This window comes from Diorhabda sublineata, chromosome 9 (genome assembly GCF_026230105.1).
Source record: "Diorhabda sublineata isolate icDioSubl1.1 chromosome 9, icDioSubl1.1, whole genome shotgun sequence".
In the NCBI taxonomy this organism is placed as follows: domain Eukaryota; kingdom Metazoa; phylum Arthropoda; class Insecta; order Coleoptera; family Chrysomelidae; genus Diorhabda; species Diorhabda sublineata.
In genome coordinates this window covers 9,768,466-9,789,949 of record NC_079482.1, presented here as the reverse complement: position 1 = coordinate 9,789,949, position 21,484 = coordinate 9,768,466, and the positions used below count along the sequence as shown (strand labels likewise).

Here is a 21,484-nt window from a genome sequence, read left to right as displayed (position 1 = left end):
TAAAATACAATCAATAACAGCACATGCATCCAGTGACGAATCATTTTAAATTTTTGGATCGGTTACATATATTGTTTGATATTATAGCCTTTTCGAATATACAAACATCTTGGTTTTTTTCGAAACTAACATACATGAAAAAAATATGGGGAACAAAAAACAGAATTATTATACGAGGGAGGTTCAACGGAAGAGATTTAATTAAGAAATTACTAATATTTCATCTTTTAATTATACATCCTGACTTGAACGTGTTTCTAAATTTTTTTAAACATCCAAAAAAAACATCTTTTGCAAGCTCCGCATAATACGTGTTTGTTTCTGCCAACACCCCTTCATTTGTCTGGAATGGTTTTCCATGACTTGTGCAATACTGTGCATACTTGTGCAATAGAAAGTAATAGCAAATGAATAGACAAGCGCAAATTTGTTATAAAAGAAAAATCTCTTTTCCAAAAATACTATTTTTTTTCTTTAATTTGGAACCAAATTTGTCAGCCAATGATATTGGCTGGTTATATTTTCCTTTTTCCTAGAAATTCAATAAAGATTGCAAGTTTTTATTACCAAAACAGTGAGACTATTCCTTTTTTGCGAGCACTCTTGAATCAAATTCATTATTTTTACTGAATTCTAGTTTCTAGGGTACAATGGTAACACCAAGATATATTGTCAGGAACATTTCTTTGGATTTCCTTGGAAGACATCCATAAATTCCTTTAATTTCTTAATGCTAGCGGTCTTTTGATCAGCATTAAGCAATTTCAATTTTAGTTTTATTCGACGATCGCTAAGTACGAATGCACAGATTTTATCAATTAGTTTTTGCCTAATTAAAGAAAATTACGCATCCAGACTTCGTCAGTATACGTGTTCGAATGGTCACGTTTGGAATGAGAATAATTTGCGAATCATTCTATGTGATTGATAATATTCACGTAACTTTTTCTTGGTTTTTACTTGGCTTTTCCACGAAAAAAATAATTATTACAGTTTTCTTTATGTATATTTATACTAATATATTTTTCAGATTTATACAAAATTTTGATGGATGATATCAGATACATGGCGGAAATCTCTGAAACCGCCGTGAAACCGCCTTCGTAAAAGAAGCTTTTGATATGTATTTGAGAGCTTCTCTGTTAAACATAATAATATCAAGTGTTCAGAATATTTAATAATTAATTAGTAAATAACAACCTCGTTTTAACAGACATTCTTAATGAAAACTTTTTGAGAAAATGGACCACTTTCTTAGCAACTAAATTAACAGTTTCGCTATAAAATTCAGAAACAATTTGACAATTGGTTTCGAACAAAGTAAAAGTCCTGAACAGAGCATTCGTTATAAATTAGAATCGATATACGATACTCGTCGGTTTTTAAAATGAACTTGAAAGTTTGCCAAATAATTTTTCCAATATTTTCTCTATTGAAAAGTCACAAGAAATGGAAAATAGTATAATCAATTTCTCTAATATTATCCCTATTTATCTCATTTATTATTACTATTTTGTTAGAATTAGCAGTAGCGCTGAAATAACAAATTCTTTTTTCAAGTGATTTCAATACAAAAATCCGTGATATTTATATTTGAACAACTTTCCAATTCATCTCCATTTATTATATCCGCGCCTTTCTGGTCGAAGTATTTCTCTTTCATGTACATTGTTTGACTTACTTGGCTAGGTTTGCTCCTGAGATGTGGCTGATACTTCATTTGAACCGATAAAGGACAGCATACGCACAGGATTTCCAAAAATGCTCTGAAATGTAAACAATACATGATATTTCATTATTACAATACATTACATTATAATTTTGATATATTATGAAGAATAATACTATGTACGTAGTCAGTTTATTTTGGTCTTTTGGGTTCGATATTTTTCAGTTAGTCAATATAAATAGATAAATTATATGATAATCTAGAACTGCATCGTTCATATCTTTTCAATTCCTACTATCTCACTGACTTTTACGCATTTCTGACAGTATTTTATAAAAATTTATCAAAAAAAAAGAAGAAAATTCATTTAACTCAATGCATCGAATCATAATAGTCAGATAAATGAACAAGAAATGATTACTTACTACATTACAATTAAAAAATATATATTTATTAAAGGTTGTGGAATTTCTGCTTACGTATATAATCTGGAGATAATTGAAAAATTACACTCACGTTATATACTGTTACGAACAACTCCACGACATGGGCCGTACAACCAGTTTTGTTCGGTTATAATGGAACTCTAAAATTTGGCAACCACGCCGAATCGAAGTTGATGTATATTTTTAATACCAGCGGCGTGTTGCTTATGTTATTTTTCAAAACTAATTTCTAGGAAGGACTTTTTATTTATGCATTTTTGTTTCTTTACTTTCAAGATTTCTAGAAATGTTGTATCTGATATAAAATCGAGTTGTTTAGCGGAGTTAGTTTCTAATTACTAGTCATAGTGAATTGAGCGAAAAAGAGAAGTAACCAAATAATTCAAATGAATTTTATAAGTTAGTTAAGGCTAGTGTAAGTGTTTAAATAAATCAAGTACGTAAAAGACAGTGAAATAGTTTCAATAAGTAAGAAAAAAATTACATTGGTGTCAGGTGTGAGGTATTGTACATAAATAGTGACATAAACATGGCTAAGAGACCTGAAAGTGACGGAATTGAAAGAGGAACTGAAGAATCGCGATTGGGAAACGTCCGGTAAGAAGAGTGAACTAGTAGAAAAACTCAAAGTGGCACTTCTCTTCTCCAGGAAGAGCGATATTTCTGCCGATATTATATCATTGAAAACGGACATTGCCGCTGACGTGGAAAACGAAATGTCATTACAAATTCGGGAACAGAAGATGTTCCAGTAGATGAAAAGAAGATCGAACAAATGAAATCCTGCAATCCCCAAGCCTCAAGAGCGCAGCCAATTGTGGTTTTCCACGAATCAAGGTTACAACTTTTGAAGGTAAGATGTCTTGGAATAACCACGTTAAACAGGTGCAGACGCTAGAGTGAGTAAGGGGTCCGATAAAGAAAAGGCAGTGAATTCAACCATTGCAATGCAAGGAGATGCCTTAGATGTACTCCAGACGATACCTGATGACTTCGAACAGTTGAAAAAGTGATTGGGCATGCGATATGGTCACGAGTATCAAGAACACCTGTACCAATCGCAATTGAAGAACCGAAGGTAGAAGGGCAACAAAACTCTTCAAGAGTACGAGGGAGACATTGCCCGACTTGTCCGATTCGCTTATTCATCAGCACCAGAGAACATGATGGAATGTTTGAGCATCCAGGCATTCATTGATGGCCTGCTACTATTGAATATGATGGTTCATAATATAACGATAATAGAACCAATCGAGTCACGATAATAAACTGGCCCAGATCGTTAACTTGTTGAAAAGTATGGTTAACAAGAAGCCGAGAAGGAGCAAATGTCGGTATTGTAGTAAGCCAGAGTATGTACGCAGATCGTGTAAACGTCCCAGGACTTCCGCAAACAACAATTCCAGACAGAGGGAAAGGTATAACTAGGATGTCGCAAGAGCCCCTCGATTCTTTTCTAGGAGTCAAGACATTGTAATTTAATATTAGTACTAAGCCGCCGAAAGTTAGGAATGACAACAATTGAGATAAACTGATTGAACAAATATTATTCACATTCTCCGCTTCTCTTCAAAAAATATCATTCCTGTATAGTTTCTTAATTGAATAACCTGAAACAAGTTTTTTATTTGAATATTTAAAACTTCAATCACATGTTGAAATCAAGTTTATTTCATTTGCTTAACGTGATAACGAAGATAAATTGTCATTAATTAAATTTTGAATTAACGAATGAAAAACTAGCACATTTTTGTACTTTTATTGATCTAAAAGATGAATTTAAGCTGATTGGATTCCATTGTGAAATCTCACATGCATGGTATTAATATATTCAAGTTGATTCCACAGTTATCAAGAGAATTCCATTACCACAAAAGTAAATTTCAGCTTGAGAATATTTATGGAAAACCGATGATTTAATTGCCAGGTTGGAAGAAGAAAATGCAGTTGGTGATGATAGAATTTTGTACAGGGATGCACTAATTCGACATATTTAAAAAAAAAGTCACTTGAAAAAATTATAGGAACGATCGAAACTTTTCAATAATCTTCTACCAACACGACTGAAAATTATTTCATACAATTGAAATAGCTCCAAAGTAAGGTAATTAACAACAAGGTTTTTAGGGTAGAAAACCTTTCCATCATCTCTATAGAAAACTTACATCCTTTTTTCTTGATAAATACGAGAGTTGCTACTAAGTTCTGAGATATAACAACTAACATAAACAAATATTTATAATTGGGTATGGCTTTATTATTTTTTTTACTCCCCATTAAAATCTATACACTTTTGCATGTGCTTGAACCAACTGTAGAGTTTTTTTTATTTCGATTGAGGCACCTTCAAAACATGTAATTAAATGATGTGTGGGAGATCCCATTGTGGTAGAGATTCGTCTTCTGCGATTGCTTTACCTGATTATTTCGAACACTTCTTGGAAACAAATGCTGGTGTACATTTAGAATTGACTGTTTTACGTTGCTCTAATGGTGACATGTCCAGAAATTCCGATAAATCAGGCGACATTTGCTTCGAAGAGCTTCGTGGATGAACAGCTTTTGTTGGATTTGGCTCATCTTGAAAGATCCATAGAGTCGATTATTGTTGATTTTCAGGTTCATATGCATAGATCCATGATTTTTTGCTAGACGTAGGCTGAAGCACGGCGATTGATTTTTTTCAATATTTCTTTGCACCAATCGACACGATCTTTTTTTAAGCGATTGTCAAATTATGGGATATCCAACGCTAATAAACCTTTAGGCATTTAAATGTTGATGCAATATTGAAAGTATGGGAGCGGTTCTAATGCCAGAGTATACCTCAATTTCATGGTTTGTCGCATGAAGATCTTCCAATAACAGTTTATACACAGCATCGATTTTTCTGGCACAATAGCCGATTTTTGACTATCTTCACGAAATTCATCCTGTAGTTAAGTGCAGCTACGATCGAATTAAAAAAACCAGCAAAACAAGTTGCTTCACCGCCAAAAGTGGGATTTGACCGGCTCACTGCACTTGGTTTAATCCACGTCGAAAGTTATAGAAAATGATCGTATGAAAATTTGATTCTAATTTTTTACTAAGATGAATGTTTCAAGTATCTGTAAACCTCTAAAATGGCACTCATATGACAACAAGTTGAGTACGTTTAAGCGAAAATATCAATCTCTAGGATGGTCATGTCAGATTTGACATATTCACATCAGTGTTGCCATATATCAAAACTTCAGTAACGATCCTCTTATGAGGATGATGCAAAAAACTAGAGTATGATGCTAAATTAAACATTCAAATTGCAAATTTTCTGTCGTCCATGGCCTCTCTCTTTTTAGCATTCCCTCCAAATGATTCACCTATTCCTCCTATTCACCCCAACTTTTCCTTATTTGTTCTACTTTATGATATCTTTTTAATAAACATGTAATAATTTCAAAAATATATCCAAGCTTTTTTGAGAATAATGTCAAAAAGATTTGAATAAAACGATCACGAACAGTTCTCTTTAATAAAATTAGTTGATAGGTACCATCATGAAATTCAGGTATAGAAATATGACGACACTCTCAGAATGTTAGGAAATATTTTCTATATTTATTTATCATTATTACAATCTACAATATAAATATATAATATTAATCAAAATATTTACTTTTCGTTATAGAAAATAAATAAGATATTCTAGCAGTTAATAACAGTTCATTTTTCAGTCCCGTACTTTCCTTGTCGAACAACTGTTTCCTGAATTCAATGTAGAGCGTTAATAAAGAAAAAAAATCCTGTAAATTTACTGTGTTTACTGAAATAGTGTGAAGTTGTTCGTATTTATTTAAACCACTAACGGTGAGGTGAGTTTATAAACACTCTTTTACTCAATTAATTAATGCACACACTTACACTAAACTATATTTATATTAACCACTTACATTTATAATAATTCTGTTCACTACTTATCTAATTTATTTAAATTCGCCGGTTACTATTTACTATTTCCTTGAAAAAAAAAACAATGACATCGATTATGTACTTATTTCTTGTTGTTATACAAGCACGTATTTATTCCAGAAAGGAATTTCTTGGACATTTCTAGAAATGAAACAAATAAATAAAGAAGCTTTCTGAGAATTTCATTAAAAAACAATATTAATAAAATTGCCGCTGTACAAAACAACCGTCGCATGCGCCAAACATTATATCATCACCATCATAACCGAACAGCACCTGTTTAACGGTTCATGTCGTGAACGATTTCATAACAATACCAAATTGGTAGAATATACTTATCAAAGTGTTGTGTAGAAATTTTTCGAATTATACTATATAGGTTGCCACAAATTATCACAATATATTAGTCATTTATTAATGCTCCTCTCTAAGGATGTTTCATGGTCGCAGCAAACAACAACCAATATCATTACTTTCACTATTTGTAAATTTATCAGTATAGTTTTTTCAATGAGTGTCAATATTATAGTTTCATATTTCATGACCACTTCTTGTTGATAGTAATTTCGCTAATTTCCCCCTCATCACATATACTACAGGTTCCGCTTTTTCGGTCCAGAGTTTTCGGTTTGTCCATCAAGTAAATATCAAAAACTCATGACCGAAGGTAACATTTATAATCAGCTTCTCTTTAGTACCTTTATGAACGATTGCTTGGGTCCTGAAATATTTTATTAAGTATAGAAATTGCGAAATGGTTCATTCCGGTGAGAAATGCTATTGATATTATTAATATACTTGCATATTTTGAGATGAATATCAGAATTAGCAGAAAACAAAGGTCAATATTTTGAAATTCATAATACTAGATCTGAGGCTTACTGGTTTCCAAGGGAAATTTTATCTCTACAATTGCTTTTATTACTGCCGAAGATGGTTTTAGTTGCATCTAAGGTTTTAAGAATAATTCCGTTAGATCCAGCAGACTTTTCATCCTTCAATTTCATATAAGTTGTGAATAAATAGAATAATAAGTTGTCGTTGCATGAACTTTTAAAATAAATGTCTAAATATGAATGAAAACTGCATTATGAGTGATATGAAATGCTCTGGTTGTTATCCGGTTATCGAAATGACATGAATACGACGCTGGAGTAATTTTGTAGACCTTTTAATAAAGAAAAAACAACAAAATGATTTTTCTAGTAAATTTTTGACTCTATTATTCCAAAATTCATAATCAGTTTCCATAGAATGAATATCTTCAGTGTAGGTGTTCTCAAAAGAGTTTTACTCTTTTCGGTAGATTCTGCGTTCCAGATGGTATGAAATGTCTGAAAGCTCATTCAGGGCAATGATTTGTACGAAAACGGTGATAGGCTCCGTAATTCTGTCACTATGACAGCTCGGTGAGGTAATATATAATATTTCAGTGGGTATTTTGTCTAATGAATTTGGTTCTTAATAAATTCATTCGTTTTAAAGCGAGTGAAACAGGCATATAGAAAATAACTATACCGTATATTTCATCTTATAATTTAATTTCACAGTTGAAAACAATTGAAGACATGAGTTGATAAAGGTGCTATGTCCACTTTTTTCAAATAATTAGGTTTTGGTTTATTTGGTTCTCTGATAACCCAATGCAACCCCTGAATAAACCTAGATTGTCAGATTTTCAATAATATGGGATATTTTTATTGATAAAGGTGCTATGTCAGTCACGCATTCGCCATATATTAGTAGATAAAGGTGCTGTGTCCAATTTGGTGACATAGCACCTTTATCCACTAAACTATTGGAAAGTTCTGTTCACATGTTCGGGTGCTATGTGATATTTTAAGGTTATGTTTATAATATTTATACTGTTTCTGTGACCAAATCCGGGATTTCTAAAGAAGGAATAGGTTTTAAAACTACATAATAATAGTTCATCATGAGTTCCAGAACTAAGAGAATTTATGTCTTCCTAGTGAAGGTAAGTTGTTTTAGTTTACTATTATTATTTTTGCTCTCCCCATTTACCATTAAATTTATTCTAAAAAGGTGAATTTGGAATATTTTTAATATTATTCGTTTTTAGGTACTTTTCAGAGGATAAAAGTTATTCGAACTCCTGTCCAAGTACAGAGAAAATTGTTGAAGAAAACAATATAATGCAAGACATCGCCCAACAAAAGTCTCTGCAAAATGTGAATAGGGCAACCAAGCACTAGCGGACTTCAAAAGCAGTGCAGCTCTGAAACAGGTAAGCATAAAATAACATTTTTCTAATTTTGACATATAATGTGACACTTTTTAAAACTGATTGACGTTATGAAAGGTCTTACTTTGTGTAACTAGTTACACAAAGTAAAATATTATGTAACTGGTTACGAAAAATGGAATATTATGTAACGTCAAACTGACATGAAGTGACAACTGTCAACAGACTTGATTTCTGTTTTTACAATTTTTATCAATAATATTCTATATTTACTATTACTTATTCAAAATTAGAAAACAAAATATTGTATGTAATACGTTAAGAAATGCAATTTTGTGTAACTTGTGAGATGTTTGCGGAACTCACACAAAAATCTCACGCGTTACACAAAATTAGGCATTTCGTAACTGAGAGACGAATTGAGAAAGTTCTTCGGAAACACCAAAATATTTATATACCAGACCAATATCGGGAAATATAAAATCTGCCAGTACCAGACAGAGTTTGTGTTTCAATATGGAACATATTTTCTATGATTTTGAAACACTTCCAGCCAAACTCCATTTATACAAAAACGTGACCAATACGCTTAATCAAAAAATATACTTCCGCGATAAGGTCAAATGGATTAGAGTGAATGAATTTGGCAAATACTCTTACAAAACTAATTTAGACCCATTCGGTCCATTTATGGAAGTCGATTTGCAGAAAAAAAGGGAAACCGTAGTACAAGCTGAAAAAGTGGTTTTACAGAAGTTACCTAAATGCGGTGGTCTCACTAGTGAAAAGATATCGAATCTGCAAGATCAACTGAAATTCATCCCAACAGATTACAGATGGTACTTTGATATCGTTTTGGAAGAAACTAAAAAAAACCCTAAGAAAAATCGGAAGACCTATTAGGCTTTAAGTTTCTTTGTGTCAAGTTGTGTTTTGTTTAGTTTCATAAGAAATAAAAATTTATTTCAATATACCTGAGTGATTTTCCAAGTTATTTCAAATCAAAAGCAACATAGTTCCTCTATCCACTAAAATAAATAGTATAACTCGCTTTAGATGTTAGTTGATAAAAGTGCTATGTCCATCAAAATCAAAATAACTATAAATCATTAAAGTTTATTCGATTATAAAATAACAAGCTAAGTAGTACAAACAAATACCGACCTTATGAGATACTGTTTGTATTGATTGAAAATTTTGTAAAAAAGTTCCGAGTTGAAACGCGTTTTCCTCATTTACTCAAAACTTTAAAAAGTGGACATAGCACCTTTATCAACTCATGTCTTCAATTATTTTCATCGTTAAAATACTATAATTTATGGTTCGTATTACCTTTGCTTGGATCCAAACTTTCACGTGTTGAATTTGGGTCAAACTATTTTAAAATTGTTTCTTGATGATGCTATTAAATTATTATAAAGTATTGGAACATAAAAATTTAGTAGTTCCAATATATTTCGGCATTAGCGTGTAATCTGTTGTTTAAATAACAATCGATTACTGAGAAAATCGGCTTAATTGCTCCCGTTTTCTAATGCGAATACTCTTTCCGTTCGATATCTTGATAAAGTTTCCTCATTATCTCTTTCTAACGATTTTATTTAGGCCAGCTAAGAGAAGATAAAATTTGAACATTTCTTACCAATATTAACATTAACATATCTTATGTTATGAGTCCGAATATTGTGTTAATGTTTCGGTTACCCAATATTATAGTAGGTAAAGTCTTTAACCAGAAAACTGAACATGTTCAGACACGTGAAATGCATATTTACTATTTCATATCCATTATTATTTTACACCACATTCAACTATTATTCATTCAAGTTATGAGTTTTCCTACTCAATCCTTGCATTTTTCTTATCTCTCACCATATTAACTTTACTTTTTCTTAGTATTTCCTCCTCTTCAGTCTGTTGAGTTCTTCAGTTAAGTAATTATGTTGATGTCTTCTACCGTAAAAATTTCCTCTGTATTTGCTATTTTTGTATTACTTTGTCTTGGCAAAAAAACTGGTTATGTGGGAATATCTGAATTAGAGCTTCTACAAACTTTGATATTGCTTTTCTAGTTCTATTGAAAGATGCAGCCTCCGTAATAATTTTAGATTTTCTGAGCTTGTTCCTTCTAAAGCGTTGATTGTGTAGGTTATAGTACACCTGACAGAATGCTTTGCTGAAAACGCCTCTATGTCAAATATGAATTTCGAGGAATCTCTATTGTGTTAATTCTTAGAAACTAATTTCTCAATTTCATTATAGCAACACCTGACAACTCATGTTCCGTTATTAAATAATACGCATTTCCTGCAGTAACTACAGTAACTGCAGAGCATCCAAAAATTATTGAAAACGACCTTCTGATCCATTATATTTGGTAGCAATTATCATGCTTGGAAAATTGAATAATTCTATAGTTGTAATGACCATGATACTCGTCTGTTTTCAATTACCATAGCACACACCTTCCAATAGCTTATGCATCAAAATATTTCGTTAAATAAAAATTAAATGAATCGAGGATAGAACAAGAGATACCTGTGAAATTGGTTATTTTGGTTTAAGCTTTTGCTGTCTGTTTTATTTCATTTGTCAATGATTGTATTTACAATCCAACTGAATATTTGACAGTATAAACTCACTTCTGTATTCGTCTTTAACTTTAACACATCATCTCATGTAATTTAAAACACACTTTGCTATTTTATTCGGTCTCTTTTATGACTAAGCCAGGTTCTCACTTGATTATAATTTCATTTCATTATATATTGTTTTATTCACCCCTTAATATTTTCACATTCAATTAGGGATATACATATCATTATTTATCTCAATAACTGATTTCTCACTTATCACCACAATCGGCTTATCTAGACATTCAATTATGTGTGCTCCTAGATCTCACACACTATCACAATTTTACTTTTGATGACTTTAATAAAGCATTTCATGAAACATTTGTTATTCATGCATAAAACTATATCAAAGCTTAGATAAATACTAATTACTGAAAACGGATGGTAACATGCACCTAATACCACGAAATACGTGGACCAATGTGATTAAAAGAGTGCAACAAAACTAATACTGAATACCAATCCGATTTTTAATATTCATTCTACAATTTTGCGTTCATGACACTGTTCTTTTTATATTAATAGTAATGGAAAAAAGAAACAGTTATTTTAATACTCAGTATTAATTTAGTCAAAATATGACTGTTCAAAACAATGTATGGTCTAAAAGTACTGGAATGAAATGGAAAAACAGTAGCAATTGAATGAGTTTACCGTTGTTGCCTTCGATGCGGCTACTTCACGGAAATGGATTTAGACTTGAGGTTAGTTGGTGATAGTATGTTGAGTTTTCGGTTGAGTGTTTAGTATTTATTACGTACGATGAATGAAAAAGTATTTCCAGCAATTTTTCTTGTTTTTTCAAGAATGTACTACGTTATTGAATATATTCTACGTTCATGCAAAAAACACACTTGAACTCTATTCAGTACAAAAACTTGGTATTTATTATTATTTTTTTTTTAAATTTATTGTCGCATCAACTACAAAGGTTATTAGCAACATGTCAATTATAGTTTGTGATATAATTTGGTGTCTTTCAAATACTTAATTATGTTTGCATTATTACAATTTTCATTGAGTAAGGTGGTTATATTGTCTGGAAAATTGTTAAGTATTCTTTCATTTCTGTACTTTCGACAGTTTAACAATAAATGTTCAACATTAAGGTTCACATATCGGTGGGTTTTCTCTATTAAATAGATGGGAGTGTGTTGCTTTAGTGTGACCCAGCCTTAAGCGATCGATTTTTATTTGATCTGCGCGACTTTTTGGGCTACCTTTCCATGGTTTAACGTATGGTTTGATGGTTTTCAATATTGACTGCGACCTGTTCCACTCACTTTGCCACTTACACTGAGCTTTCGCTTTTATTACCGCTTTGAAATCACTGACCATCACTTCGCGCACAATTGTTGCTTTGTTGTTATCTGCTGCTTCTCTGGCGTATTGATCCGCTTTTTCGTTTCCTGGGATATTGGTGTGCGATGGGACCCAGATAATTTGGACGCACGCTTTGGATTGGTGGAGGAGGTATAGTTGGGTTTTAATGAGGGAACCTAGTGGGTGTTTGGGAAAGAGTTGTTTAATGGTGTTGATGGAGCTCATAGAATCAGTAATTACTGCAATTTTTTAATATTCATATCTACTGGCAATTGTTAATGCCTGAAATATGGCATAAAGTTCGCCAGTGTGGACGCTATTGTGAGGAGATAGCTTAAATGCAAAATTTTCGTTTGCTAGTATAACTGCTGCTCCTACGCCATTAGGTGTTTTGGATGCGTCAGTGTACATAAGATGGTATTCTTTGAGGTTTTCTTCAACGAGGGTGCGAAATGATTGAACTATCAGGGGGTGGTTTGTTTCCTCTTTTTTGTAGTAACTCAAATTAACGTTGATGGTAGGAATAGGGATTATCCAAGGGGGAGGAGTTTTTATATTGGTTGGAAAGAAAACTGGTAGTTCGATTGTCAAGATGTTTGTGTATTGGCGAATTCTTTCGTAGAAGGGAATCGTTGTTTGTTTGTTTCCGAATAAATTTTTAAAGCGATCTGTTTTGATGTTGTAATTAACTGGATTATTTCTATTTGATAATACTGATGTTGCGTAGGTTATGCTAAGTTGCATTCTTCGCAGTCGAAGGGGTGGTTCTCCAGTTAGACAGTGGAGACTCTCTATCGGTGTTGTTCGAAATGCGCCGGTGGCGATTCTTAGTGCAGTGTTTTCTAATACGTCAAGTTGCTTGAGGTGTGTTTTCTCGCATGATGCGTAAACTATGGAGCCATAGTCGATCCTTGATCTTATAAGAGCCTTTGACAGACTTTCTTAAGGTAGTCGATATGTTGTTTCCAGGTGAGTTTTTTATCAAAAGTTATGCCCAAAAATTTTATATATTCTACGAACTCTAGATTTTGACTATTCAAGATTAATATAGGTTTTTCTTGTATGTACTTTCTGAAGAAGAGAATACATTTTGTTTTAGTTTCCGAGAATTTCAATCGGTTGGTGTTAGACCAGTTGCTTAGGTTATCGAGTACGGTTTGTAAATGCATTTGGATAGTGGTTATATTTTTCCCTTTTGCAAATAGTACTAAATCATCGGCGTATAATCTTCCTTTGACTAGCGAAGAGCATTTGTCAAGAATATCGGTGATAGCAATCAGGAATAGAGTGGTACTTATTGTAGACTCTTGTGGAATCCCATTCTTCTGTAGTTTTTTAGCTGATAGGCTTCTGTCTACTCTCACTTGGAAGTATCTGTCTGTCAGGAAATTTTTTATGAAGTGTAGAATGTTCCCTCCTAGACCCCACTTTTGTAGTTTTGAGGTTATATTGTGTTTCCAAACCATGTCATATGCCTTGGTGATATCCATATATACGGCTATGCATTCTTGTTTATTGGCAAAACCTTCGCTTATTTTGGATTCTAGGTCTATCAGGTTATCAGCTGTGCACCTATTTTGGCGAAATCCGCTTTGTTCTGGTGGCAATAAATTATTTTGTTCTAGTACCCAGAGTAGTCTACGATTAACCATTTTCTCCATAATCTTGCATAGGACGTTCGTTAAGGATATTGGCCGGTAAGACTCTGGTTTTGTTCTTATTTTGTCAGGTTTCAAAAGTGGGATTATCACAGCTTGAAGGAAAGACTTTATTAGTCCAAATGTAGTTATACAGTTTTAATAGGTAGTTTTTGGTGCTATCTGAAAGTTTTTGTAGGAATACTACTGGTATTTGATCTGGACCAGGGGCAGTATGTTTTTGTGATTTCAGAGCTTCATAAAGTTCTATTTGGCTGAACGCGCAGTTAATAGGATTTGATTGTTCTCCACTAAAATCTTCCAAAATTTCTTCTTCGATATTTTTTATATTCTTTATGAATTTTGCATCATAGTTTGAATCATTAGAGTTATATTCGTATTGTGAAGCTAATGCTTCCGCTATTTCACTTGAATTTGTGATCAGAGTGTTATTTTTAACTAAAAATGGAATTCTTGGGGATTGTTTTATTCCATACATCTTCCGAATATTTTGCCAAACTAAGGATGGTGGAGTTGAGGATGTTATTGTAGATACGAATTTAATCCATGACTCCTGTCTACTCTTCTTCATAATATATCTCGCTCGGGCTCTTTGTTTTTTATAATCAATTAAATTTTCTACAGTATTCTTCCATTTAAACTTGTTAAAAGAGGACTTATAAATTCTGATTGCGTTTTGACAGTCTTTGTTCCACCAAGGTAGTGGTTTATGGTTTAATAATATTTTAGTATATCCTATGTGTGTTTTGGCAGCATCTACGATTATAGATGTGAAGGTTTCTACGAGATTTTCTACATTTAAAATTGGCTGGTCTTTTGTAATGTTAATCTTCGTTTCAACTGTTTCGCTAAATTTTTCCCAATTAGCATTTTTTAGATTCCATTTTGGGTTTGGTAAGCTATTATTCTCAGAGAGTTTTGATGTATATGAAATCTTTATAGGATAATGATCGCTTCCAAATAAATATGGTATTACATCTTAAGTTAATGTGGGAGTCAGGACTGGTTCACACAGGGTGATATCAATGGCTGAGCATGTTCCTGTGTGAATGTCAATTCTTGTTGGTCTTCCGTCATTTAAGATGTTAAGATTTAGGGAATTTATCATGTTGTCAATTGTTTTGCCTCGGGCTGTGATATAGTTTGATCCCCATAGTGTATTGTGAGCGTTAAAATCACCTAAAATCAATCGAGGACTTGGAATAGTTTTTAGAACTTATTCAAGTTCTGACGTATCGATATTTTGGTCTGGGGGTATGTATAGAGAGGATATATATATTCTTTGTGTTATATCAGCTGCTACAGTTATTAATTCAATATTGTTTGCTATAGAAATGATTTGTTGTGTGTTATATTTATTGTGGACGTATATTGCTACACCTCCAGATGCCTTTCCATTGTACGTTCTATTTTTGTAGAAGCAGGTGTAGTTTTTCAAGTTGTAATAATGTTGATTTTTAAAATTGGTTTCTTGCAAGCATATTATGTTTGGTGATAGTTCGGAGAGTAGGTTTTTAAGCATTTCGAATCTTCTGTAGAATCCTCTTAGATTCCACTGTAAAATTGAGTTATTATTAGTCATTATTCCTGCGATGATTCAATTGATGATTCAGAGTAGTCTTCTATTTCTTATGCGATAGTTGACGGGTGTAAATTTAGCTGTCCCATGATTTTTTTCCTGATTCTTGTACTGATGCTTTTCATTCTTTTGTTTGTAAAATATGGATGCATGTGTGCGAGTAGTTTTAAGAAGCTTTTTGTATCTTCTGTATATATTTTGGATATACTTAATGGATCTTTTGTTCCTATTGCATTTTCGAAGAAATCAACGGCTTTCGCGAAAGTTAAGATTTGGCTTTCGTTTTCAAATATTTGTTGTGCTGACTCCATTAATTTGTAGAAAGTACTTGTTTGTGTATTTGATTTGTTGTTTACTATCTTTTTCGCTTTCTTAATTGTTTGTTCGTTTGGTTTATTAAATGTATCCTTTGTTTGTGGTGTAGGTGAAGGTGGAGTTGTGATCTCAGATAAGGTGCGTTTTGTATTCGTTGTATCTGTATCCATGTGTATTTCTGCTGATATGGTTAGTTTTTTAGAATTTCTGCTATCGGTTGTGGATTGAGTGGTATGTTTGAGGTTGGTAGGTGCTATATGTGATGGTATGTCTTCTGTTTGATTATTCACATTTGTTAGGTTTGTTGTGGTCGAGTTCGAATCTGAAGGTTTGTTGTAGATTTGATTGACGATGTTTGTTGATCTTGTTGTATTAGTCTCCATTGGTAATGATGTATTGTCGGATGTAGTGCTTATTGATGTGTTCTGACAATTATTAGAGTTATGTCCTGATCCGTTGCATAAAGAACACAAATGGCTATCATGCGTTAAGAAGATTCGGTATGTAGTATCATCAAAATTAATAAGAATCGAGGTAGGTATTGTAATTTGTGTGGGAGATATGTAAACAATACGGCGAAAGCTTAGAATGTGTTTAAAGTTTGGATTAGAAGTACCGATTTTGAGGAATGTTATGGAAGACGACAGATGGAGGCCCAATTGTCTGAGTTCCTTTTCGATAATTGTATGAGGTATAGTTGGACAGACGTTCGATAGTAGTAATCTTTCACTAGGTGTTATAAGTCGACGTACAGAAAGAATTTCGTTATTCACTTTGTTAAGAATTCGTCCACGTCTTCTTTTTTAGTTAGATATATGCATATTCTATTATTGGTTATTCTTGATGAAAATATAATTTTGCTGGGATTGATAATAGTGCCTACGGCTATCAGGTATTCTTCTAATTTTACTCCATTTAGTGAGCTAATTACTATTACTTGTTGTTTCGTTGGAAAAATTGTTTTTTGTTGGCTTGTAATGGATGAATAAGATTGTGGAGGGTTATTAGGTAGGGTAAAAGTAAAATTGTTTGTGCTGTTTTCATCCATCTTCTTTGAATCTAATTAACATATTGGTACTTAAACCGGTACTGGTTTCTAAATGTTGTTTTGCTGATAAGCAGCAACAGGTTTTGTACCTTGACTAACAACAATCGTGTTTGATTGTTAGCATTCAAATGTTAAATTCGTTATGAAGATTTTAAATTTGCTTACTTTGAGATGATATATATGGGGGTGATGATTGCGATAATGGTTGTAGTTTTTTTTTTCACTAAATAACTATATTTACACTTGTAAAATGATTAATCGACGAGAGCTGATTTTTACACGACTTTCGATATTCACCTACTTCTCAACGGTATTTATCACTCTATTGCAATAAAATATTTATTATAGTGGTTTGTCATTGTATTTTATCGTTTTATAACTATTAAAAACGCTCAAATTGACGCCAAGTATTTAATCCATTTTCTGTGAGATTATATCACGTTTTAAACATATTTAAAACACACTAAATAACGGACTTACTGTAAAATGGAACCAATTGAAAATTGTATTACAAATTGTGAACTATACTTGAAGAAGTGGCACAATATGCAAAGTGCGATAACTACTTAAATTTTCTGTATATTCATCAGTAAAACCATATACACAAAAATATGGGAAAAACAGTAAAATTAACTGAAATTCGCGCATGCCGAATCTCTAAGAGCAGCGTAACTCCGTTGAGATGAAGGCGTTCGAGATTTACTCGTCTCACTGTCTCACTGTCCCTACTTTTTCCTCAAACGTGTACCATGTATATCAGAAAGGATTAAGATAATTGGGACATTTAGAAGGTTATAAAAGAAGGGAAACGTGGCATTCCCAGAAGAAGGTAAGATGATGCTGGAAATAGATCATTGAGGAAGGGGAAGGAGATAAAAAAGAAATCAATCATGTATTTTTTATTAATATTGAATGTGCATTTAATGTAAGACGTTGTTTTCTGTCAATGAATAGATAGTAATTATTGCAACCCACATTATTGGATCCACTAAAAAACTGAGGTTCATATCGCCAAGCGTATGAGCGCTTAACTTTACGCTGTAATTGATACCAATTATTAATATCTCTTTGCTAATTTTATCTTGAAGTATATAATCAATAATAATTCCCACTTTGAGACAACAAATTGAGTTATTTTCAGAATTTTTTCTTGATTGCAGTGAAACTATTCAAATTATGAGCTTATACCATTGTCGGAGTCAAAGGATTATTGTTTTATCAAACAAGTTGTTCGTGAAAATATATACCTGTTTTATGTATTTTTAAATGTGAGGGCACATGGCTTGATCGCCGCAGAAAATTGGTAAAAGCTCACCTCTACAATGATTTAAGTATTACCACTTCAATTATAGAATAGTCGATCCAGAATTAATTGTGGCAATAATAGCTCAATTTGTTGTCACAAAGTGGGAAATATTATTGATGATTGATGATATAGTCCATAAAAAATTAGCGAAAATTAATAATTGGTCTCATTTACGGCGTATAATTTGGAGTTTATATGCTTGGCAATATGGTTTAATCACGGTTTTTCAGTGGGTCCAACAATGTTGGTTTCGATAATTACTATATTTTACAGTTTATCGACAGATAACAATGTCTTGCAAATAACTTACATTGAATGCACATTTAAAATTAATTAAAAAAAACATGATATATTTCTTCTTTTATCTCGTTCCCCTTATCAAATGATCTTCTTTTTTGCATATCTATTACCAGCATCATCTCCCTATCTTCTGGGAATTCCAAGTCTCCTTTCTTTGTTCGTGCTTTTACTACTTTATTGGATACTGTTTATATTCCCTCCTTAGCAATAATATCTGCTACTATTACCTTACCAATCATACCTTGGAGGTTCATCTAGTGTCAATTCTTTATTTTCCTTAGATGCATGTCCTTCACCGTATTCCACATAGTCTTCCCAAATGTAGTTGATGATGTGAAGTGATCTATTGACCATCAAAATAAAGAATGAAGAAGGATAAACAGAAGTAGTATAATGGAAATGGAAATAATGGAAGACCATAATATAAATTTCAATAAAGGTATTTGGAAGTCTCTTAATGGAACCATGTTTTCATGTATAAGTTTATTTCCAGATGTTTTGTTCTACAAATAATATCAATTGTTAATAATTTCAACTCAAATTCCTATTACATGACTGCTACTCGAATTAACTTGTTCATGATAATACTTTGTCACTGAACAGATATACCAAATGTCCCAAATTCTCTAGGCGATTCCTTATGCTCCCTATAATTTCGCTTGAGAAATGGTAATTTTGGTTTTGAAATACATCTACATAAACATCACGCTATATCTTCTCATATCTAGCTCTATGCGGCCCTACAGTGAGAGGGAAGTCTCACACATTAGAATGAATTTCGTTATCACGCCTTTGGTTTCCAAATAAGCAGTAAATTTTGAAAATCATATTAGAGTGAATATAAGTAATTTGATATATAGATAGATTTTGTTATAATGAAAAAATATATTTTCAATATTAATGTCCCGAGTGCATGTCAAATTGTCGAAATTATGAGACAATTTGACATGCACGAGAGGGCATTTTAGCAGACTATTTCCTGAGAAAAATTTAATTTAAAATAAACAATCATTGTTCCTTTTCTTAAAATATAAAATTAAAACCAAATGATGTTTATTAATCCTAGACGAAAATTTGGCACTAGTGCAAATTATCGATAATTTGCACTAGTGCAGTATTATCGCTGAAATTTGATCGTTGCTAGTTAAACATAAAATATTACAGCTTTTTGGTTGGCTTAAATTTTTCGAAGGAAATAGTCAAGATAATCTCTATAATCTTCTATCTTCACATTTCTAGTTCTGCAAATTTTCATTCGTTTCAAATAAACTAAAAAATAATCTCCTGCAAGTTTCATGACCACCACCACTTAACAATAAAAATAGTCATCATTATATAAATATCAACATCAATTAATTTGCAAGATTTATGTTAAATTTTGGTACATCATGCGAAATACATCACGAAAATTGAGAATATAATCAGCGTAGTGAAAGTATGTGAACCTCTGATAACATTTTCCGAAAAAAACGCTCTCCTCGTTTGTTTGTCCTATCATTGAACCTATAGATTGGATAATATGGAAAATGTTTAATGTGAATTTTTGTGGAAAATGGAAAAAATCCACCTGGTTTTTCCAACATTTCAGTTGTGAATAAAACGCCCAAACTTTGTAAGTGGATGATGTTTGCTACCATAAGACGAGAATGTTATTTCTTCACTACACTTCGTTCAATTTACTCTGATAGTTTGTCTGTTTAGATGGAATTTTCTAATCCAATTTCCACTAACTTTCAATCAATCAAGGAGCTCTTCGATTGTTTTATTGCGCAAATCACTCCGCATCATTTCTTATAGTTTTCTTTTTCCACGTTTTATGAATTTCTATGGCTTTATCTTCTCCCATTGTAGATCTTGTATCTAACGTCTTGAATATTCCATTTCTTAATATCTTCTCTAACTTGATTTCCTCACCTTGCTCTTGGACATCCTCGGGGTCTACCTTAAATTGGTCTCCAGTTTTTCATTACGGAATCTCTTACCTCTACTAGCTCTTCATTCATTTTCTTATTTTCCAAGGTTTTCTTTTTCTTTTTTTGTGAGAAACAAAGTTTCTCAACAAGTCTAATATCTGTAGATTTTCAAATTGGTTTTGGTACTTTAATTGTTCTCTCTTATAAATTGGCTATAATAACCTTTTCCCAAATTGTATGTGATCCTCTTTTTTTGATCTGTTATTTCTTTCATTTATTATGGAGCCTATTACTTAGAACTCTTCAGTTTTCCGAAACAGTACTCTTCTATATTTGTGGTAGCTCCAGTTATTTTGTCTTCATGGTTGTTATTTATTTAGTTATTCATTTTGTATATTTCCAAGTATTTATTTCTGGTCATCGCTACTATGTTATCTACATATGTCATTAATTACAGAATGTTTAGCAAGCTTAGACATATAAAAACAAATATTTATAATTGGATATGGCTTTATTCTTTTTCAAAATATTATCTATTAAGATCAATACACTTTTGCATAGATTTTAACCAATTGTCGAAGCATTTTTTCAATTTCGATTTAGGTACCACCAAAATGTGTGATTTGAGCCGCTTCTTCAGATGTACCAAAAGGAGAAGCAAGCTTATCGGCACACTGATATTTAAATCACGAAAGTCATACGAAAGTCATAAAAAATAATGGTACGAAAAAGTTAGCCATATTATTCCATTTTTTCACCAAGATGAATGTTTCAAGTATCTGTATCCAATTCAAATAGCACTCAATGGTTTAATTAATGTCCATAATTTACATTCATGGACAGATGAAAATCCTCACGGTACAATTCAAACAAAGAATGAACATCGATATTGTGTTAATATGTGGGCAGTAATAGTGAGTTAAAATTTAGTATTTCCATATTTTTTTGATGATACCCAGAATAGTCAGTGATACTTGGAATTTCTCCAAAATGATTTCCCACGCATGATTTATGATACTCCTCAAAACATTTGCAGGGACATTTGGTTCATGCACGATGGAGCCACTACCCACTTCCTAAATGATATAAAAAATCATCTTAAAACATTTTTCCTAATAGGTGGATTGGTCGGAG

General features: G+C 32.3%; 1 protein-coding gene across 1 annotated transcript in view; it reads right to left on the bottom strand.

Moving 5' to 3' along the window:
• Window positions 1-464: 464 nt before the first annotated feature.
• Window positions 465-21,484, bottom strand: part of LOC130449111 (dopamine receptor 2-like) — a 362,545-nt gene continuing 341,525 nt past the window's right edge. The window contains exon 3 of the mRNA XM_056786793.1: window positions 465-1,766. Coding sequence (XP_056642771.1) covers window positions 1,556-1,766 — 211 coding nt within the window. The 3' untranslated portion in view covers window positions 465-1,555. The remainder of the gene's footprint in view (window positions 1,767-21,484) is intronic.